Source organism: Prinia subflava, chromosome 20 (genome assembly GCF_021018805.1).
Source record: "Prinia subflava isolate CZ2003 ecotype Zambia chromosome 20, Cam_Psub_1.2, whole genome shotgun sequence".
Classification (NCBI taxonomy): domain Eukaryota; kingdom Metazoa; phylum Chordata; class Aves; order Passeriformes; family Cisticolidae; genus Prinia; species Prinia subflava.
The window spans coordinates 6659630-6680585 of NC_086266.1; the positions used below are offsets into that span (position 1 = coordinate 6659630).

Below are 20956 nucleotides of genomic sequence, written 5' to 3' on the forward strand. Positions count from 1 at the left end.
CGGAACGGCACAGAACGCCCCAGGTGTGCCCCACAGGGCTGAGCAGAGGGGCAGCGTCACCTCCGTGCCCCGGCCAGCAGCACAAAGCCGGGATCGGGCGGGTTCTGAGGGAAACGCGTGTTTGCAGTAAAGCTCCCTCAGGCGGGCCCCGCCCCGAGCGCCGCTGCCCGCCCGCCCCGCCAGGGGGCGCCGCTGCGCGCAGGCCGCTCAGCCGAGCGCCGAGCGCGCCGGCCCCGGCCAGCCCGCGCAGCCGCGCGCCGATGCGCCGCGCTGAGGGCGGCGGGATGGCGCTGTGGCGGGGGCTGCGCTGCTGCCGCCGCGCCTTCGCCTGGCTGCCCGTGCTGCTCATCGCGCTGCTCCTGCTCTGGTCCTACTACGGATACGTCTGCGAGCTCTGCTTCGGTGAGCGCCCGCCCGCGCCCGGCGGGGCCCGCCCGCCCCGGGCCGCGCCTCGGCGCCGCCGGGCCCCCAGCGGAGCTGCGGGTGGGGGGCGCGGTGGGCCGGGGGCTTCGGGGCATTCCCCTTCTCCTCTTCCTCCTCCTCTTCCTCCTCCTTCTCCTCTTCCTCTTTCCCTCCGCTTCCTTGCCTTCTCCCCTTCCTCCTCGTTCTCCTCATCCTCTCTTCATCCTCCTCCTCCTCCTCCCGTGTCCGCGGTGTGAGGGGGCCCCGCGCCCGCCCAGGTGCCCGCGGTGTGCCGGGGCTCCGATCCCGGCAGTGATCCTTGCACAGGGAAAAACGCTTTAGTTCAGGTCCTGTTGGGAATTGCTGAGGGGGTTCAGGGCGTGCTGCCCTGTTTCGCACAGGTTTGTGCCCCGGCCGGGCTGGTGCGGGCTGTGGGTGCTGTTTGTTAATTCATGAGCCCTGGTTTGTGTGTCCCTGTCGGGGGGAGGTGGCGGCTGAGAGGGCTGGGAGAGCGATCCCACAGTGAAAGCCACTGTTGTTGTGATTTGATAACGTCCAGATGTGATTTATGAGCTAAACACTAACAAACATCAGTCTGTGCCCTGCCTTACAGTCGTTTTATGTTTATCTTCTGAAAACATAGAGGTTACATGAAATCACACTCCGGTGTGGAGTTGTTACAGTAGCGCGGAAAACATTACATTTTAGGAGAGGAAGTTTTATGCTGGCTAATAATTGTATATTTAATGTAGCAATTTAACTGTTTAGTAAGTTTTAAACTTTATGTTTGTTATTTCTGTTTTAGTGTGCTACTAAAAAAAAATAGTTGCCGGGTGTGGGGGAGAGAAGAGCTGGAAGCTTGGATTTGTTGAAATTGTCCGGAGGAGATGTGGCTCCTCAGGACAGAGTAAGGCAGATAAACGAAACCAGAGGTCCCAGAAAGGATGGTTTGAGATGTTCGTGGGGCAGGAGCTTACAGCAAACGTAAATCAGGTGTTTGTTAGGGCTGGCAGTGCAACCTGGTGGTTTTTCTCGATGGGAACTAGAATGAAATGCAGCTTCTTTGGTCTGTTTTAATCGGCAGCTTGGCAAAGCCCCCAAACACTTCATCACATTTATCTCATCTCTGAGACTGTGGGCTGTTTCTTTCAAGAATTCACACAGGATGATAGCTCTGAGGTGCATGTAACTGTCATTAGAACATGTGACAAAAAATGTGCAGTATTTTCCTGTATGCTCGCTCTTTTGAAAGGTGCTGTGCAGATTCAGTAACACTGAACACGGCTGATCCCGGGTCTCAGAGCAGCTGCTAGAGGAGACTCAGGTGTTTGAGTGAGGTTTGGATCGGGGCTGTGTGGCTCTGCAAGTGCTGGTTCAGCTGGCAGGAGCTCAGCTCACTGCCTGGAATCACAGCTTAAAATCATTCATTTGCCCACACCCACCTGTTTTGGGGTGGGGGTTTTTTTGCCCCATTTCTCTCTCATCTCTTTTATTTGTGTGTGGAGGAGTTTGTCTACGCAGAAGTTGAAATGACAGAATTATTTCAAGATTTGAGCATGAACTGTTGGCCTGTGCTGTTTCTTGCCTACCACGACGTTGTCTCTCCACATTCTCACACGGCAAGGCTTGCTGAGCTGGCTGCCTCCTCCCAGCTGCTGTGAGCCTGTAAATACTGAATGCTTTGTCTGGGACCTTGGTTTGCATTTTCAGCTGTGCCGAGCACTGGAGGTGCTGTGGGGGTGATGTCTGGAGGCATCTCTGATGCTGGGTTGAGCTCTCCGTGCCTGGGGTGGCCAGTGAGTCACAGCAGGGCTCAGTTCTTGTTTGACAACGATCCTGCCACAGAGCCCTTTACACCATCTGTGTTTGTGCTCTTTTCTCAGGTAAAACCCTTAGCAAGGCGCTGCTGCAGGTGTGGTCAGGAGGGAGCCAGGCAGTGTTTGTGATAATCTCATCATAGCTTGACTGGCAGCAAAGCAAAGGAAAAACTAAAGGTTTCCTAACAGTCTTGTTTACCTGAAATTGAGTGGGCAGAGACACAGCACAGATTGTTTCTTTTTTTTGTCTGCATTGCTGTGTGTCACAGAGCTTTGTCTTCCAGGCAATGCTCTATCAAAATATCACAGAACTCTATTTTCTGTTCAAGACAGCTGTTTGTCTCTTCTGTTAAACTTGGATGCTGGCTTTTAAAATAATGGATGGATTTTCAAATAGTCTCTCCAAGAAGGCATTGAACAATGCACCTTTTGCTGGTTGTTCAAAGGGCTTCTGTTAGTAGAGGCTTTTCTCTCATTATGGTGAAGTCAGAAGAGGTGGTACAATTTCTGCTGGTAGGAAGTGTAAAAACAATGAAATCATTGCAGTTGCTGACTTGGCCAAAGCTGAGAAATTGATACCTTTTCAATCCTGCTGATGCAGAAATGCTTTGGGACAGTGCTTACAGTGGAGGGTCAAGAACACCTGGAAAAGACCACAAAAAGCAGCTGCAAGTGTGTGGTAAATGCAGAGATGCAGCTTGGACAGGTGCTACAGGAGCCCTGGTGATCTTCTCACTGTCTCCAGAGGATTGCTTTTGTCATATTTCTAATGCAAAATATACAGAATATATTTTATAAGCAGGGAAAACACAGCACAAGTAACAGTGACTGAACATCTTGCTGTGGGTGTGCGCGTGAGTGAGGAAGAGTTGTTACGGATGCTTTTGGTTTGATGCTGATCTGTGGGTTCTCTCTTTGCCTCTTGAATCTGAACATTTTTCCTAAAATGGCTTTATTTCACACTGAAATGTTAATTGTCACAAACTTCTCTGGGATTCAAATTTCCTCTGTGGACACATGTTTTTTTTTTTCTTTTGCAGTGACTGTGAGCAACCCTGTGGAGAAAGGTACGTGTGATAATTTAATATTTGCCATTCAGCTCTTGTGTAAAAGCACTCAAAAATCTTTTGGTTCAAATATCAGAAATATTTGTCATTTTTTTAAAAAGTAAATGCTTTTTCAGTGTTTTCTCCTGAGGTAGTCAGCATGCTGCACCTTCTGGGTGCATTGGGAAATGCTCTGTTTGGTCACAGCATGGGCAGAACTTGGAAAGGCTGTGATCCCTCTGACTCCTCCAGGAAAAGCTGTGTGTGTCTGTGCACACCCACACGCCTCTTCTCCTTTCCCTTTCACATTTCCAGAGCTGATTTCACAAGCCAAACAGAGAATACAAGTTCCCATCTGCAGCCCACCTGGCTTTTTTCACTGTTCCATTTGATCTTTGAGTGAAAGCTATTTTTGAGAAGCTTTTTCTCTCAGTTCTGGTGCCCACTAACAGATCCTGAGTCACAGCACAGTAGGATTGCTCAATGACACTCTTCAGACCGGTGTGTTGGTGGAGGTAATGGCCATGTTCTAAGAATAAGGAGTCAGTGGCTAATTTAATATTCTCTCTCTTCTTTCCTGGAGGTGCTTTGGATGCTTTTGGCTGATCCAGGTGTTCTCTTGGTGACTTTCTCCTTCAGGAGTTAGGACAGAAGTAGGTGTAGTGTAACTGTTCCATGAAGAACAGTGCCAGCTGACATTTAAAGATGCTCCAGATTGCTGCATCCAGTAAATTCCCTTTCCTCTGTAGAGCAGTTCTAATGTTTGAGATTGCTACAAAGAAACTGCAGAAAGTGGGATGTTAGTGACTGCTCAGCAGAAGAAAGTTAATAGTTGCCTAATCTGTTCGTGCATCTCCAGGTCAGCTTGCTCTAGTGTGCTACTGGGCTGATCAACAAAATTAAACTGTTGCAAGATTTATCTCCTTCCATGTTAATTAAACATGGCTCAGCTCCACCTGTAGTGTAAGGATAACATCTCAAACCAGCTTGGAGCATGAGAATGACTTAGCTGTGATTCACAGCTCCTTCCCACAGTCCCTCACATCCTCAGGAGATGTGTCCCATCATTTGCCATCTCATTAAAGTCTCACTGATGCATTTGGCCTTTCTTACCCAATTTTCACACAGGAAAAGAAGTGTTTTGACATAGTTAAGAAGTGTTTAAGTTTTAGATTTCTCTTTCCAAGTGGTTATTTTAATTTGACTTTCTGCAATTTGAAGCTTAAATGAAACGCGGAAACAAGATTGTTATTGCAGTAAAATGATTTGTTTAGATAAAACTGCCTTGTAACTTTGATAATGCCATAATGAGTTGAGTGTTAAAGAAATGGCAAACAGTCCTGCAGCTGAAGGACAGCTCCTTTGGCTCCCTGTCCAGGGAATGCCTGCGAATGCCAAAGGCTCTGGAATCAGGTTTGCATGTTCAACTGACACTGCTCTGACATGTGCTGGTTTCACGTGATAAGGTTGTGTCTGCTGGTTTGCAATTCTTCCTCAGTAATCACAAGCCCTATTTTGCTGAATTTGAGGGAAGTTTTCCTGATTTATTGCATCAGCTGTGGCAAATGTCAAGGATGTTTAATAAGAAATTTGGCTTTTTCTGGTGATGTAAAGCTCGTATTATTTCTCTCTGCTCTCACAAGGAGAAAGTGGTGCAGGAGTGGGCAGTGCACACTCTGCTTCCCACTGCTTTTAGTAGCAACTGAACCTCAATACTGGGAGGCGCTGGAGCATTGCAAAATTCACCTTTACACTGCTCAGCACCAGCCAGTTCTGCTGGGCTTGTGCCTGAGATGTGGGGAAGAGACAGGAATCCTGTCATTCCCAGGGGTACGGGGTTGTCACCTGCCCTGTGGGACAATTCTCTGACAGCTGCATCTTCCTCACCCACAGAATGGGATCAGGTGCACAGGGGAGGCTCTGACATTGGTCACCCCTGAGCCCTCAGGTTCAGCTGGACTGCAATAATGGGTGGTACTGGAGGGACATCTGGTCTTTTCCTTTCTCTTTTGGTTTTTTGGGGTTTTTTTGGTTTTGTTTTTGGTTTTTTTTCATTGTTGTGAAAATTTTGAATTATGCCCATCGTGGATGAAACCTCTGCGTAAGAAGTCATTGCTCTGTTTCTGTTTTTTTCTTTTCTTGTTTTGTTTTTAGTGGCCTATCTTGTAGTATTCCATATTCTCTTTGTGCTCTTTGTGTGGGCATACTGGAAGTCTGTTTTCACTCTCCCAATACAACCAGGCAAGAAGGTAAGAGAGTCACCACCTTTCATTCCTTACAAAACAAAAGCAGAAATGTTAGAAAACTCAAAATTCCTTCAGTCTAGTTGATCTGGAGAGTCAGAGGCAAATATGTTTTAATTCTTTTCAACCAAATATTTGTTTTCTTTTCAATAAATATTTCAAAGAATAATTTCTTTTCAACCAAACATTGTCATGTTGCTTAGATTAGCAGATTTAATTTTTTTTTCACATTTTGTTTTACCTCTGTGAAATACTAATAAAACACTCAGTTTGAGGCAACAGAATGAGGTCAATATTTGTGTGGCACTCCAATATAGACAGCCTTGCTCTGATCCTGATTACAAGAATGTAAACTTATAAATAACAACTAATCCTACTTTTAAAAATTTAAAAATATAAAGGTTCTTGCTCACTAGAGAGGTGCTGAATGTGTTATAAAGGCGAGTAATGGTATTCCTCTAAGGCAGCAATAGGAGCAATTCTAGTAAGTTGTTTTATGAGCCTTAACTTCACTTTTTCATTTCCTATCGATGTGTCTCTCAGGATTCTGGCTCTCCAGCAGCCACCACCTCTGTTTGCCTTGTTAACAACCACATTTTCCCACTGCATTGGTCTCAGGAGCGGGAGGTAAAAACTCCAGCTGAGCTGTGTTTGAAACGCTCTCTGCTCCTCCGGTGCCTCTCTTGCAGTTCCACATGTCCTACGCTGACCAGGAGCGCTACGAGAATGAGGAGAGACCCGAGGTGCAGCGGCAGATCCTCGCCGAGATCGCCAGGAAGCTGCCGGTGTACACCAGGACAGGGAACGGAGGTGAGCCCAGCACAGAGCCCCACACACACCCAGCAGCACGGGCTGCACTCCTGTACACCAGCACAGAGCCCCACACACACCCAGCAGCACGGGCTGCACTCCTGTACACCAGCACAGAGCCCCACACACAGCCCAGCAGCACGGGCTGTGCTCCTGTACACCAGCACAGAGCCCCACACACACCCAGCAGCACAGGCTGCATTCCCTGTACACCAGCACAGAGCCCCACACACACCCAGCAGCACAGGCTGCATTCCCTGTACACCAGCACAGAGCCCCACACACACCCAGCAGCACGGGCTGCACTCTCTGTACACCAGCACAGAGCCCCACACACACCCAGCAGCACGGGCTGTGCTCCTGTACACCAGCACAGAGCCCCACACACACCCAGCAGCACGGGCTGCACTCCTGTACACCAGCACAGAGCCCCACACACACCCAGCAGCACGGGCTGCGCTCCTGTACACCAGCACAGAGCCCCACACACAGCCCAGCAGCACGGGCTGTGCTCCTGTACACCAGCACAGAGCCCCACACACAGCCCAGCAGCACGGGCTGCACTCCTGTACACCAGCACAGGGAACAGAGGTGAGCCTAGCACAGAGCCCCACACACACCCAGCAGCACAGGCTGCACTCCCAGGGGCCTGCTGACAGCAGCATCCCAGCACACACTGACTCCTGCTCTCCCTTCCTCTCAGGGGAAACAAAAAAGCCTTGCACCCTCTATTCAGTGCAGTGCCAGGTGCTGCCTTTGAGAAGCAAGATGTTACCCTCTGCATTTACAGTCCAAAAGCCCACATGTGCTGTCTGTATTGAGAAATAGCAATAGAATCACCAAATCTGGCATAATTTTTACTTGAAATGGAGTCTGGCTTAGAGATGCAGAACATCTGTGCCCGGTTTTCTGGACTGTGTTCAGTGATTAAATGCCTGCTGCACTCCCTTCACAGCTTAAAGAAATCTGTGTTCATATTGGAGGCTCTGACCTGCTCATTTCTGCTAGGCAAGCCAAAGAGTTTTGAAGCAGAGAACTGGAATAACTAGAGAATTATCAAAATGAAGTGTAGGTAGTGTGAGTAAATGTGGATGCAAGCGTGCAGCTTTGGTTTGTCACTTTTGAGCTGGCTGTATGGGTTAGAGTAGGTTTGGGATAGATGTTAGGAAGGAATTCCTTCCTGTGAGGGTGGCACAGGTGCCCTGAGCAGATGTGGCTGTCCCTGGATCCCTGGCAGTGCCCAAGCCAGGCTGGACAGGGCTTGGAGCAGCCTGGGACAGTGGGAGGTGTCCCTGCCCATGGCAGGAGGTGGAACAAGATGAACTTTAGAGTCCCTGCCAACCCAACGCATTCCATGGTTCTATGATTTTATGCTTTTACTGATTGTTGCCCCATCTGCAAGTCTCCATCAGAATTATGAGTGTTTCTTGCCTGATGGTGACCTGGCAGCAAACACCAGGACACCTGCTGAAGTGATAGAGGAAAGAAAAAGCACAGTATCAACTAACACATGAAAAAAACGAGCACTTTTCCATGGTTTTGTGTTAATTTCTCTGTAATTCCAGGGATTCGGTTCTGTGACAGATGCCAGCTGATCAAACCTGATCGTTGTCACCATTGCTCAGTTTGTGCCATGTAAGTCATGGGTTGTCCCTCACCCAAGTGCAGTCACCACAAGGTTCTGTGAGTGGGCTGCTCCTTTATGTGTCTTTCTACACAAAAACCTCCCCAGGGTCTCTGTTCCAGCTGCAGCCAGCAGTGCTCTAGGGCAGAAATCATTTTCAAGTCTCTTTATCTACACAAGGACCAAGGACATTAGTTGGTCTTTGAACACTAAGAAATGTTCCATCTTAAAATTATATCTACCTTAAAAACTTGGAGACAGCATCATTTTGAGTGTCTATGGTCTAGAAAGCTCACAAAAATCAAAGTTTTACTGTTGATCTGCAGTTGGTAATGAAGTACCAATTAAAAATCTTCCATTTTTCTTTTTTGTCCTTTTGCAGGTGTGTGCTAAAAATGGATCATCACTGTCCATGGTATGTCCTGGATACTGGTTGGTGGTTTTCTGAAAGGAAAGGCCATTTAGATAGATTTCTGTACACCTCTCATGTCTGTATGCCACTCACATTTTAGGCCATCCATCTCTTTAGTTTGGGAATCCTATAAAATAATTGCACTTTGAAATTGCCTGAAATGAAATTTTAACAAGTCATTCATGTTTGCTCCATAACCCATGTGTAAAGATGCTACTGTATTGATAAAATTTAAACCCCAACTACTAATTCACTCATTAACTATTATTCAAATTTGAAAGGAACTACAGCTTAGCCTTTCCTTTGGGCTCTCTCAGAATTTCAGCTGTACTGGGGGTGCTTCTAATAACATTTGCACATGAGTTGTTTCTGACCTGATGCTGGTCAGAAACAGTCTGTGCAGAAAGCTGCATGGAATAATTGAGCTTTACACCTTTCAGAATTGCTGCCACTACATTTCTTAAATTCCTCCTTTTTTTTAAAAAAAAAGGAAGATATAAGAATTCAGAAACAACACAAACATTTCCCTACCTGAACCTTCCCGGTGATCAAAATTGGAGAGGATTTTCCAAACCTGACTTCTGACACAAACATGCACTGGGGTTTTTGTACATCCTCTGGTTCCTTTCCGGAGCTGTCCTGTGCATGGAGAATTCTAATCAAAGCTGGGGTTAATTGGGCTGTGAGTGAACAAACAGGCAGGGTGAGGTGGCTCCTGATGTTTGCAAAGGAACGAGGCAGCACAGAACTCCCAGCTCTGATTGCCTTGGCAGACAAGAGCCAGGCAGCAGGAAGGAGCTCCCGCCTCTGTGCCCCATTTTTCTGTGGTCCCAGCCTTAAAAGAATTCCAGAAGTGTGAGCGGTGCCTCTCCTCGGCCCGCAGGAAGGGTTTGAGTGGAAGGCAGAGCCCTCAGAGCTGTTCCCTTTCGCCACTGCGGGGAGCTGCTCATTGGCAAACCCGGCTGTGTGATGGTGCAGGGGTTTCAAACAGCCCAGACTGGTCGTGCTCTTTGTGTTACAACCACTGTGTGCTGCACAAATCCTGATTTCAACTTTGCTTTTGTCCTCCAGGGTGAATAACTGCATTGGATTTTCTAACTACAAATTCTTTCTACTGTTCTTAGCCTATTCTTTGTTGTATTGCTTGTATATTGCTGCAACAGTCTTCAAGTATTTCATTAAGTATTGGACAGTAAGTCATGAAATCCAGTTCCTTTTTCGTCTCCTCTCAGTCTCGTGGGCTTTAGTGACTCTCGGTGCTCTGTTGCTCTCAGGCAGTGCAGGGGCTGCATTTTCCTGGGCCCTTTGGGACTCCACCTCCTGTTAGATGTCCCAAATGCACAAAGCAAGCAGCAAGCAGACATCAGGAATTTCAGACTGTAGATGACTTTCTGGCAGAGAGGTGCTCTCCTTTCCCTGCCCTTGTGTTTGCCTGGGTGTCCCCTGGAAAGTTTGGCACTGATGTGTAAGATCCTGGCATTGATTTGTACATTTACTGAGAAGAAAAAAGGGTTAAAAACCTTGTTCATTTTCTAATCCCCATCAGCCTCCTTTCTCAATTTAAAAACTGAATGAACCAAAGGAGGCTTTTATGCAGTTACTGCTGATTGTTTCTATGCAAGCAAGGTCAGCTGACAGCTGCAGTAGGACACTGGCCCTTGGCCTGTATTTCTGTCCCTTTTTCTCAATAACTCTGTATGATTGTGTTTAATTACCTTTGCTGTGCACTAATTGTTCCCCACACTCAGCAAGGCCCAGCCCTGAGCCCTGGCTGCCTGTGTCACTGCAGGGCACCTGTGGCCCCTGGCTCCTCTGCCCTAGAGGGAAAGGAGCCTTTCCTCTGCTTGGAAGGTCCCACTTGGCTTTTAAACATTCCCCATCCATCTGTGCTCAGCTCTAACACTCCCCAATAGCTGCAGGTGTGGAGGGCAGGGTTCTCTGGGCTTACCTGGAGCAAGGTGCAGAATTTTAATGTATGCACAGGAAACTCAGCAGAACTTAAACAGGGCTTGAAGAGCTCCTGGCTGCTCATTTCCCACGGGCTCAGGGTGTTCCTCATGCCCACCTGGGCAGCTGAGCCACACCAAGAGTTAACAACACCCCCACCCTTTGTGCTGTGCTACAGGAGGGGAAATGAACCACATTCATTTCTTTGTCTCTTTTTGCTTTTTATAGTAAGGTTGACTTTTGTCTGTAAAAGTTTGACAACTCTCAATAGGAGTTTTAGTATTATATTTCTAAATGCAAATAATTTCCATCTTTAATTTGTTCCTATCACTTGTTCTGTGTTGCTTTCCTTTCCAGGGTGAGCTGACCAATGGACGTTCCAAATTTCACATCCTTTTCCTTCTCTTTGTGGCAGTCATGTTCTTTGTGAGCCTCATGTTTCTGTTTGGCTACCACTGCTGGCTCGTCAGCAGGAACAGATCCACTCTAGGTAAGGCTCTTCTGTCTGTTCCTTCTAGTAAGACACACCAAAGGTGCTGTAAGAAATAAAAAAAGAGAAGAAAAAAGGCATTTGTTCTATTTCTGTGCATTCCTGCTGGTTTATGAGGAGAGGACGATTTAAGATCTTGGTACAAGCTGCAGAAATTTGTCACTGCAAATGAGCTGCATTTATTAGCTGGTGTGACAAAAGCTTTGTTAGGGAAACCAGAGCCTTAAAATGTAGAAGTCCAATTATAAAAGTGTTCTGCATATGTAAAACTGCATTTGCTGTGAGCTGAGTGCAGCTTTTCAGGAATAGTGGTTTGTTACACTCCTGTGCTGGGCTGCATCCCAACCAGCTTGGTGAGCTTGGGAAATGCAGTGTCCATCTTTACTGTTAAAAGCAAAGAAGCTGTGACTGTAAAACCAAAGAAATTATAATCTAAAATAGTGTAATTTTGCCAAGATTTCTTTGCCTTTTCTCAGATAAATGTTCAACTTTCAAGGCTTTGGGGATAAAGTTTTGTAACAAAACAGACAATATCAAGAGTGAGCAAATATTCTGATTTTATCAAGTTATTTACTTAAAAGTCATTTCATGGGGCACTGAATCTATCCCAAAACATCAGACCTGTGCAGCAGCTGAGAAGGGAAATCAAACTGTTCCTAAGGCACTCAAGGTTCTTCTCTCCTCTCTTTTCTTAATTTTATGCCTCACCAGAACCCAGAGTTTATTTGCATTTGTTTGTCCCTAGTGTTTGTTCATTATAACATTAATGAATGAGGTGATTTAAATCTGCAGTACCACTTCTGGAATTTGTTTTGAAGACCAACCTACAGAGTTTACCTAGAAACTTTTACCCTCTGAATTCCATCAAGTCCCACAGGAAGATCTTTGAACTCCATTTCCTGATGAAATAACTCACTGGGGGTTGGTTTGACTGTTCTCCGGGTCCAGTTGCACGACCAAATTCTGCCTTCAGCTGCAAAGTATTTACAGGCTTTGCAAAATGGGAAAAAACATTATTTTGAAACTTTGTAGTGCTGTAAGTCTATAATCTGTTTAATCACATTGTCTCTAGATGGCTGCAAGATACACAACCCTGTTTCAGGGTGTTTGGCATTGATTTTCATTTTTTTCCCCACTGAAATTGCCTCTGTTTGCAGAGGCTTTCTCAGCTCCAGTGTTTCAAAATGGCCCAGATAAAAATGGATTCAATCTTGGCTTTGTGAAGAATCTCCAGCAAGTGTTTGGGGAAGAAAAAAAGCTCTGGTTGCTGCCTATTGCCTCTAGGTAAGTAACCCTACTAAAAGCTGATATAATTACAGGTTTTCACATTTTGTGTACAGGTTTAGGTCACAGGAAAGTGGAGTTTTTATTTATCTTTCAATACGAGTGGGGCCATTTTCTATTGGGTGTCAGTCAAACACAAGTGAGATTTCTGCCCTGAAGAATCTAATTGGATAAATTGATAAAATTTATACCTATTAATTGCTTCTTCTTCATAAATGTTTTCCTTAGTTCCCCTGCCACTTCTAACTGCCCATAATATTTTTTCCAGTGGTGTTTTTTTGGGGGGGGGTTTTGGGGGTTTTTTTTTGTATTCAAATTACTTGATCAAATTAGCACATTTACCTTCTGATAAAAATTACTTGATTCCAGGCCACAAGTTTCAATTTTTGTACTCCGGAAACCTTGAAAAAATTGAGAACCAAGAAGGAAGATAAAACACGGTACTTTTCAAAGCTTAAAGATGATTTTAAGTAAACCTGGGAAATACTGGCAGCAGAAAATTTGGCAGAAAAAAAGTAGAGAAATTGTGCTCTTTTAGAGTGACCTAAGTGACTCTAAAGTGTCCCTCTGTGCTTTCTCCATGCAGCCAGGGGGATGGACATTTTTTCCCAATGAGAGCCCTGAGTGAAGCTCGGAACCCTCTCCTGACAAATGAGGAGCAGTGGGAAGAGGATGGAATAGATGAAGAGCCTCAGGGTAAGGAAATTAGTGAAACTGGCTGTCCTGACCTACAGTGGCAAATAGATGAATTAAAAGAGCTAATAAAATAAAAAACCTGTGTTGGTGAAGTCCCTGGGCAGCTCTGACTTGGGTAATGAGCACAGACTAAAAATAAGCTCTGCTTTGGAAACAATTCTTTCTTTTTTTAGCAACTTTCTACTTGAAAGTGAATGAACTTAGAGGGTGTTTCAAGGGGTAGAGAAACTGAAGTTGCCACAAACTGAGAGTATTTACATGTAGATGTTGCTGCATGCAGCACAGGTATTTTGGACTTAAAGTGGTGCCTGCAAGAAGGAGAATATTTAGGTTTTTTTGAAGTGTATTTATCCTCTGAGAGTGTGTGAAAACAGACAAGCAAACACCTGAGTGCAGGGATACATTTAGGAAGCTGCTTTATCTTTTGTCCATTTTATTACCAGAGTAAATTTACCTGCTGTCCCTGGTTTGGTTCTGTACATTTTGGTACTTACACAAGGTAACACAAATGCCTTTTAAAACCAACAAAATTGGCTTTTAAAATAGCAAACTATGGCATTCTTGTGAATTTTTAATGATGCTTTAAATAAATCCTTCAGGAATGAGTCAGAGCTTCTTCCAATTTTTACAAACTTTAAATCCTATGAATAAATAATTAATTCTTCCATATGAAAATGGTGACAGTGGGGTGATTTTTGACTGGATTAGACCCCAGATTATGGTCTGGAGCTTATGTGAAGTCTCCCAGTTTACAGTGCTTATAAAATAAACTGACATTTCCAGGCAGTTGAACAGGGTGATCCCTGTGGGTCCTTTCAGCTGAAATATTCAGATTCTCTCTTACAAACAGAGGTAAACCAGTAAAAATGTCTAACCAGAAAGACCTAAAATGTTCCATTAAAACTGCAAGACCTTTATTTGTCTTTGTGGCTTTAAAGCTTGTGACTTGGTTATGAAATAAATAAAGCCAATAATAGAGTAATCTCAGTTAAAAACAGCTGCTCAGTTCTCTCTGACAAGTGATTGTCTATTTTTGTTTGTAATTATCCTGAAAAACACAATCCCATGCTTAGTAAAAAATGTGTTCAGAGTGAGAAAAGCAGATTTATTTACCTCTGACTGCTTTGGTTCCCACAGGTTCTGGGGAAGCCTCATCCCTTGCCATAGAAAGGGAGACATAGCAGTGTGAAAGCACAGTGCTGTAAAGCTGCACCACAAAGGTCAGTGTTTCTTTATTTCCCTCAAAACCTGCTCTGCAGGGAGTGGGGAGGTGATGTTCAATAGGTTTGGGCTTCTCCAGCGTGCCCAAAATCCCCTGTTCAAGGAGCCCTGAAGGGCAGCAGAGGCTGTCAGTGGCCCTGGGCTGGCACAGGTGACACCAGAGCCACCAGCACTGTGGGAAGGGAGGACTCCAACCCTGCAGCTCCTCTGGAGAACGTGGCAGGAATGAGCCTTGCACTGAGCTGGGCAGTGACAGATGGGGATTCTGGGATCTGTGGGAGGTGTGGGGAGGTGCAGGGTTAAACTGGAGCTGAGCACAGCCCAGTTCCAGCTGGGAGCACAAGGAGGTGCCTTGCAGTGTCACATCAGCTGTCACTCCCCTCCAGGCTTCCTCTCCCCATGGAAAAGGTGGGTCCCACAAGAGCTGGCACCACCTGGGGCCGGTGCTGCTTCCAGAACATTCCCTGCTCTGCCTCCTGCTCTCACTTGGCGAGCAGGGGAGATGCCGCACACACCCTGCCCCAGGAGCTGAGGCAGTGAGGGGGACATGGGGTCCTGTTGTCCCAGGGGACAGGAGCTGTCCGAGATTCCAGAGGTGTCCTCTGCTGTCCCACGGGCAGGAGGGGGAATTGCCCGGTGGAGTCACTGCCTTGGTGTGGCAGAGCACTGCAGTCCCTGCCTGCCTCCCCTCCACACTATCAGTGGCCTCTTGGGACTTGCAGGAGTTCACTTTGTTCCACTAAGAGCAGCCCCAGAGTGTTTTTCTGCCAGCAGTGAGGGCTGCACCCTGCCATCCCGCCAGGGCAGGCAAAATTAGCATTTTCCTGTTGTTCTTCATGGCTTTGAAACGACTCCCAAAGCCCAGATCAGCCCTCAGTCCCTCATAACAGCAGTGCTATGGTTGCACATTTATATTTCTTTAAATTTCAGCTTCCCTCTCAGGAGCCAACATCCCTTCTCTTGGCAAGAACTTCAGTTTTGAGGGGCAGAAAACAGGTGGATCTTCAAGATAAGAAAACATCCTGAAGTATTGTCTGATGGGAATCTGCATTCCAGAGTGCTTCTCCAGGAATCCTGCTGTCCAGATGTCCCAAGGCTTTATAAGTTTTAAGTTACAGAGTTAACAGAACACTTTTACAGAGTGATTCTGGCCAATCTTCTTTGGCCTGCTCTCTTTATTTTATAAATACTATATATTTTTTATTCAAAATAGGTAAAAATGTTGATGCGAGTGCATTTCCAAAGGCCTTTTTATTTTGCAAATATCAGGGACTCGAGCTCTTGAAATTCTTCCAAGCCATAATATTCTTGGGGATGGTTATTTATTTTGAGGCTGATTCTCCAACCTTCTCTGACAAGTGGCATTTTCTAATGTGTTTAAATTCTGAGTCAGTTCAGCTCAATGCAAGACAGACCCAGTTAAATCTGGCACTAAATTGGTAGCTGAATGTAAGTGTTGAAAGCAGAAGTGCTGAACATGCACACGTACATGTGCAGCTGTGAATGAAAATAAAATATTCACATTGCCAGTATCAAGATTCAAGAATATTGTGGCCATAGATTTTTTTTAAACTTTTTTTAGGAGGGTGTTATTGTCTTAGAGTCTGGGTTATAGTGCTTTTGCATCCTACCTGCAGGCTCCTAAAATGCAAAAGGGAACTTCAGACAGTCCAGTTTGCATTAATTCCTAGGGCTAAAATATCATCTCATTCCTGGATCAGTGTTTGATGGAGATTTGTGTCTTCTTGCAGTCAGAAAGGGAGATGTGAATTCGAAACATGCACTGAAAATGCTCCAAGAATTGTGTTTGGAGTTTACACTCCACAGGAGTGGCTTGAATCCCAAATTGCTGAAGACACAGTTGATATACTGAATTTTTTCAGACTTCTTCCCAGCTCAGTGCACTGACTGGCTTCAGGGATTTCTGCACTAAGAGGTATCAGAGTTGTTTCTGCATTTGCTGCATTTACAGTCAAAGAGGTTATCCCTGGTTTTGTTCTGGGGAGTGGAACTGACACTTGGCTGGCCACATTATGGACATTTTTCTAGACCCGAGTCCTTTTATTTTTAATCTGCATGATTCAGCCCAGTCCATCATTCTTGTTTGAATTAGGTGCATGCTAAAAGTATTGGTGTACTGCCTCTAAGATCATTTGGTACCATTTCTATCCCATTTTTGTGTTTGTTTATCAGCCCACTGGTGTGGCAGTGACTGCAGGAGCAGCTGTGGGTGTCAGGAGAAGGAGCTGATGAGTGAGTTTGGTGATGGAGGCTTTGCCTGCAGACTGAACCCCTTTTTCCTGTGCTGCTGCTGCCACAGGGAACTGGCTGTGAGCCAGGAGAGCCTTGCAGAGGCTCCTTCCCTAAGAGAAATGTTTAACTCCGGGCTGGAATTTCGTGTGGGGCAGGCAGTGCTGACCTCTCTGTGATGTCTCTGCTGAGTTTGGTTGGGCTGGCCCAGGCTCTCCTTGGGGTGGCTCTGAACACTGAGAATGTTCCTGCTTCAGCCCCCAGAGCCCCATCTGCTGAGTGGCTGTCACCAAATGGCTGCTGAGTGCTGGGAGGGTTTTTCCTGTCCATCTAAAGCTGCATTTCTAATGTAGATCTGGTGTTGGACCTTGTGCTGTGTGTGGTGCAAGGGGGCAGCTGAATTAATCCCCTCATTCCTGGCAAAATGTGCTTGAGAGGATGATGGCAGCTACACACAGCCAGAATTTAGCACCTACAGAGGTGCTATTTGTGCCTTTAAAAACTTTACATTCCTTGTATATAAAACTGGAAGATGATTGGGTGACTGTGTTTCATCCTGTCAGCTGAAGGGTATTTTTCCAGGGCTTGTGAGGATTTACAGGAGTTTCTGAGCAGGTTCTTGTGCCCTTCCTGGATTTGGTTCTGGGTACAGCCCTGCCATTATTTGAGTTGTTTCTGTGCCAGGCAGCAGCAGAGCTGTGCAGGAGCTCCCCTGCCTGCTCCTGCTGCTGCACTGCTCACTAGGGAGTACAGAAAATCAGGTTTTGTCTTCTAATACTAAGCCAGGTATCTTCAAGATGGCACAGATACCAAGCTCAGATTGAGAAAGGGTTTTAAATGTTTTCAAGTAACTTTTATTCAGTCACTGTTCTTGTAATTAATTATGGTCATTTCTTCCCTTTCCTTCAAAGCAGCTCAGCCTCTCCTGGTTGTCACAAACTCTTATCCAGGTAGAAATAGAAAGTTTATCACTTCAGAGCCACTTCTCAATATCTACACATCAGATGCTGGCAGGCTTCATGAAATGTGAAACAAACCCAGAAGTTGTGTGAAATGAGGCAGAACAAAGTGGGAAACCCCACCTGTCTGAGTGAGCAGCTCCATTTTGTTCCCTTCTGCTCACTTAAGGTGACACCCTTATTTTACCCCAGGCCTTTGTCCTTTTTATGCTGAGTAGATGCACTGGAAAAGTGAAGTTCCTCAGGCTGCTGTGGTCACTGCTGCAGGTGACCAAAGAGAGAATAGGCAGCCCAGTGTGTGGTAGTTCTTTTAACCTGCAAATGGCTCTTGAGGGGAAACCCACTGCAGCACCTCCTTTGTTTTCTGTGCCCTGATCTTCATCCAGAGGCTCCACCATCATCACTGCCTGCAAGGGCTGCACCATCAAACCTCTGCTGCCTGCCCTGCCCGCACCCTCCATCCCAGCATTGCAGGAGGGATTCATCCCACCGAGTCCCATCAGCACCAAGGATCCTGCAGCTCTGGGAGCTGCCCAGTGATTGCAGCTGATCCTGTGTGTATCCCACACTGCCTGTGCTGGTGTGGCAGCACTGCAGGGCCCTGAGCCCTCCGTGCCAGGAGCAGCCCCGCTGCTCCCTGTCCCTCTCTGGGTGTGCTGTGCTGCAGTTCTGTTCAGAGGGGCTGGGAATTGTTCCGGTTTCAGTCTCAGTTCTGGTGTCAGTTGTGTGACTGGAGGTGTTCCACACCAGCCTGGAGCAGTGTGGAGGCAGCAAGGGAACGGCCTCAGCCCCTCCAGGGCTGTTTTCCCTGCTGACCATTGGATCTACACTGCAGCTTCCTCAGCTGTGAGCAGCTTTTCCAAGTGATGTCACCATGGGAAAGGAGGGAATGCTTTGTTGGACTTTGATGCCTCCATTGTTATCTAAAATAACTGACCACTAACAGCCACCTCCTCACCTCTCCCCTCCTCTCCCTTTTACATTCAGGTACAAAACCCAGACAGAGCCTTGTATTGATGTTTCTCTGTGTGGAATTGTCAAAATCCAGTCCTGGGCCGGCACATCCTGCCCAGGGAAGCAGGATTTGTGCAGGATCACTGCACTGCCAGGTTCCTCTTGCTGAGCTGGAAGGTTTTGGAGTAGGATAATCTTGTTTTCCTTCAAGCAGGGAGCAGTTCTGGATGTTTGAGGAGGCTGTACCCGGTGTGTGTGGGGTGCGGTCACTGGTGAGGATCAGGAAGCTTCCAAATCTCACTATGCAATGAATGTTTGCATTTGTTTTTGGGACAAACAGGGATGGATTCAGCAAAATCCACACCAGCTGCAGCTCTGGAGTTCTAGCTGCTGGTCTGGACTGAAAGCACAATGTGATGCACAAAGTCTGTAATATGATATGAATGTAAAATGTCAAGGAGAAAAAAAAAAAAAAAGTACTATTTGTCCCCTGAAGTTAGCTATGAAGAAGGATGTGCTGAGCAGTTACTCTGGGCAGAGTTACTCTGCTGAGCAGTTACTCTGCTGAGCAGTTACTCTGTGCAGAGCTGGTGCACTCATGGAAGGGTTTAATTAGCAGGGGAAGGAGCCACTGCTGACCTTGTTTATTAAGCCGGAATTAATTAACTCAAAAGGGTCACGTTTTCATTTCAGTGACTCGTGTGGTACAGATTTCTGAAATGGATCTTGAAATGGTACTTGAAAATACCTCAATTTTATTGATATCTTTCCAATTCTGTCAGCTTCTGCTTTATAGAGAACAGTTGCAAACCTGAACTCGTTGTGAGCAGCTCACTGGAGGTGTTTGCAGGGCAGAGGGGCTGTTTGTGTTCCCAGCCTGCTCTGTCAGACCTGCACTGGCTCTGCCCCGTGCTGCATTCCCTGGGCACAGGCACTGAGCTCACACCCCTGCTGCAGGGTTTTAGTCTCTCTTTAATCCTTTTTCCATCCCACTTTGAGTCTTCCCTCTTCCTCCTGAACATACAGTAAGGTATTTTCAGCTTTGAGCTGCTTGTGCTGTTTTTTTGGGTACTGTGAAGTACTTTGGTGTCATTTTATGCAGTTGTGCCATGTATTTTATTTGTAATTAATCTGTTTGTCCGGTATTGGTTTGTGTTTCCCATCATCAGGCCCAGCTGGTTTTGCTTAGACCAGGATCCCACCTCCTGCATTTTCTCTTTCCTAAAAGCCTCATTTCTTTATTCTCCAGCTTCCATTTGGGATGTAAACCTTGTGAAATAAAATGTGAGTTTACATTTCAAATACAAGCCTGTAAGTTGCTCATGCCTGCATGCTCCTTAAAATACTAATTTTTTTCTGTATGAGGTTTTAAGATTTACAGCAGCATTTGTAAAACTTCAGGGCGTAATAGCCATTGTTAAAAAGAAAAGGAAATTATGTTAAGGAGAGGGAAAAAACCCCCACAACCCCCAAAAAATCCAACAGAAAGGACAAAGGGATCATCTCTGCTGCTTCTTGCAGCTGTGCAATACAGCAATGCCTGCGTGCATGCAGTGCTGGTGTCAGAGCGCCCCTGGAACACGCAGGCACCGACCTGAGGCCTCCCTGCTGCTCCACAACCTCCTGAAGCACCTCCTTGAGTTAAACCTCGGACCAAGCCCCAGGGAAGCCTGAAACCCAACAAAATCAGCCTCCCCCTCTCCTCTGTAACCTGGGGAAGGTGTGCAGCCTTCTCAGCACCGCCCTCTGTTAGAGGAACAGAAGCCCAAAGGGAAATGTTGGTTGGAATTATTTCCCCCCCATTTTTTCTGGAGGATCCGGGAGCCTCCAGGCTGTGTCCCAGAAGTCCCTCGGGAGCTGCAGCGCTGGGCAGGGACTGAGCTGGGGCAGGAGGTGGAACCTGCTGGTCCTCTACTCACAGAGATACTCCAGAGTGATTCCAAACCCATTGCTGGAGCAGGGAACTTTGGGTTAGGAACACAGGAAGTAGGACAGGTCTTGTTATTGTATAAATTTATAATCTGCCTGCTCAGATGGCTGCTGCTCATCTGAAAATGCTGTTTGTGGTGCACATGGGTCCCTCAGAGATAGAACCGAGCTAAATCTCAGGATCACAGAGTGGCAGAGCCGTGGTGTTGTGCATCAGGAGGGTTTCACTTCCTCCCAGGAAAGCACTGGAAAATGGGGCTGGAGCAGAACCCCCAGTGCAGGGGCTCTGTGGGTCAGGGGGATCAGCACTGCCATTCCCCATGGAGCCACAGGATCAGGAACAGCAATCCCCTGCAGTGGTCTGTAACTGCATCCAGCTGCTGTTTAGGAACCCAGCATGGCCTGGGGCGGGCAGTTCTACTCAGAACTGGGGGCTTTATACACATCCCTCCCCACTAGTTCAATGGGAAGTAATTATATTCCAAGGAATGTCACACTGGGATTGCTGCCCACCTTTGGGGTTTGTGTTTAATGCTGCTGCTGCTGCTGGCATTGAGACTTTTGATATCAAATGGGTTTTTACAAAAGCTTTGGGTACTCGTTTTTACTGTCGGACCAATGTTCTGACTATGCTGATGCTCTGTGGAGTTTCACTGGCATTTTCCAAGTGTTTGTACAGTTTCTACAGCTGAATATCCTGTATGTTCTGCTTTGTTGTTTTTTATTATGGTTTATACTGCACTGCAGGCAAGGACTGCATTAAAACCAGTTTTGGCTAATTCATTGGACTTGTGCGTGGTTATTTCCTATGCTCGGGCTAAACATCCCCTCTCTGAAACTGTTGTACAACTTTAATTAATTGAAATTACTGC

General features: G+C 46.4%; 1 protein-coding gene across 1 annotated transcript; it reads left to right on the top strand.

Annotated features, from left to right (window-relative positions):
• Positions 1-224: 224 nt before the first annotated feature.
• Positions 225-20863, top strand: ZDHHC15 (zinc finger DHHC-type palmitoyltransferase 15). Its single transcript, XM_063416507.1, has 12 exons — positions 225-402; positions 3260-3286; positions 5420-5514; positions 6198-6318; positions 7884-7953; positions 8325-8357; positions 9426-9546; positions 10659-10791; positions 11949-12075; positions 12662-12771; positions 13909-13991; positions 14923-20863. The coding sequence occupies exons 1-11, from the start codon at positions 261-263 to the stop codon at positions 13950-13952; spliced, it is 1023 nt and encodes a 340-aa protein (XP_063272577.1). The 5' UTR covers positions 225-260; the 3' UTR covers positions 13953-13991; positions 14923-20863.
• Positions 20864-20956: the final 93 nt, after the last annotated feature.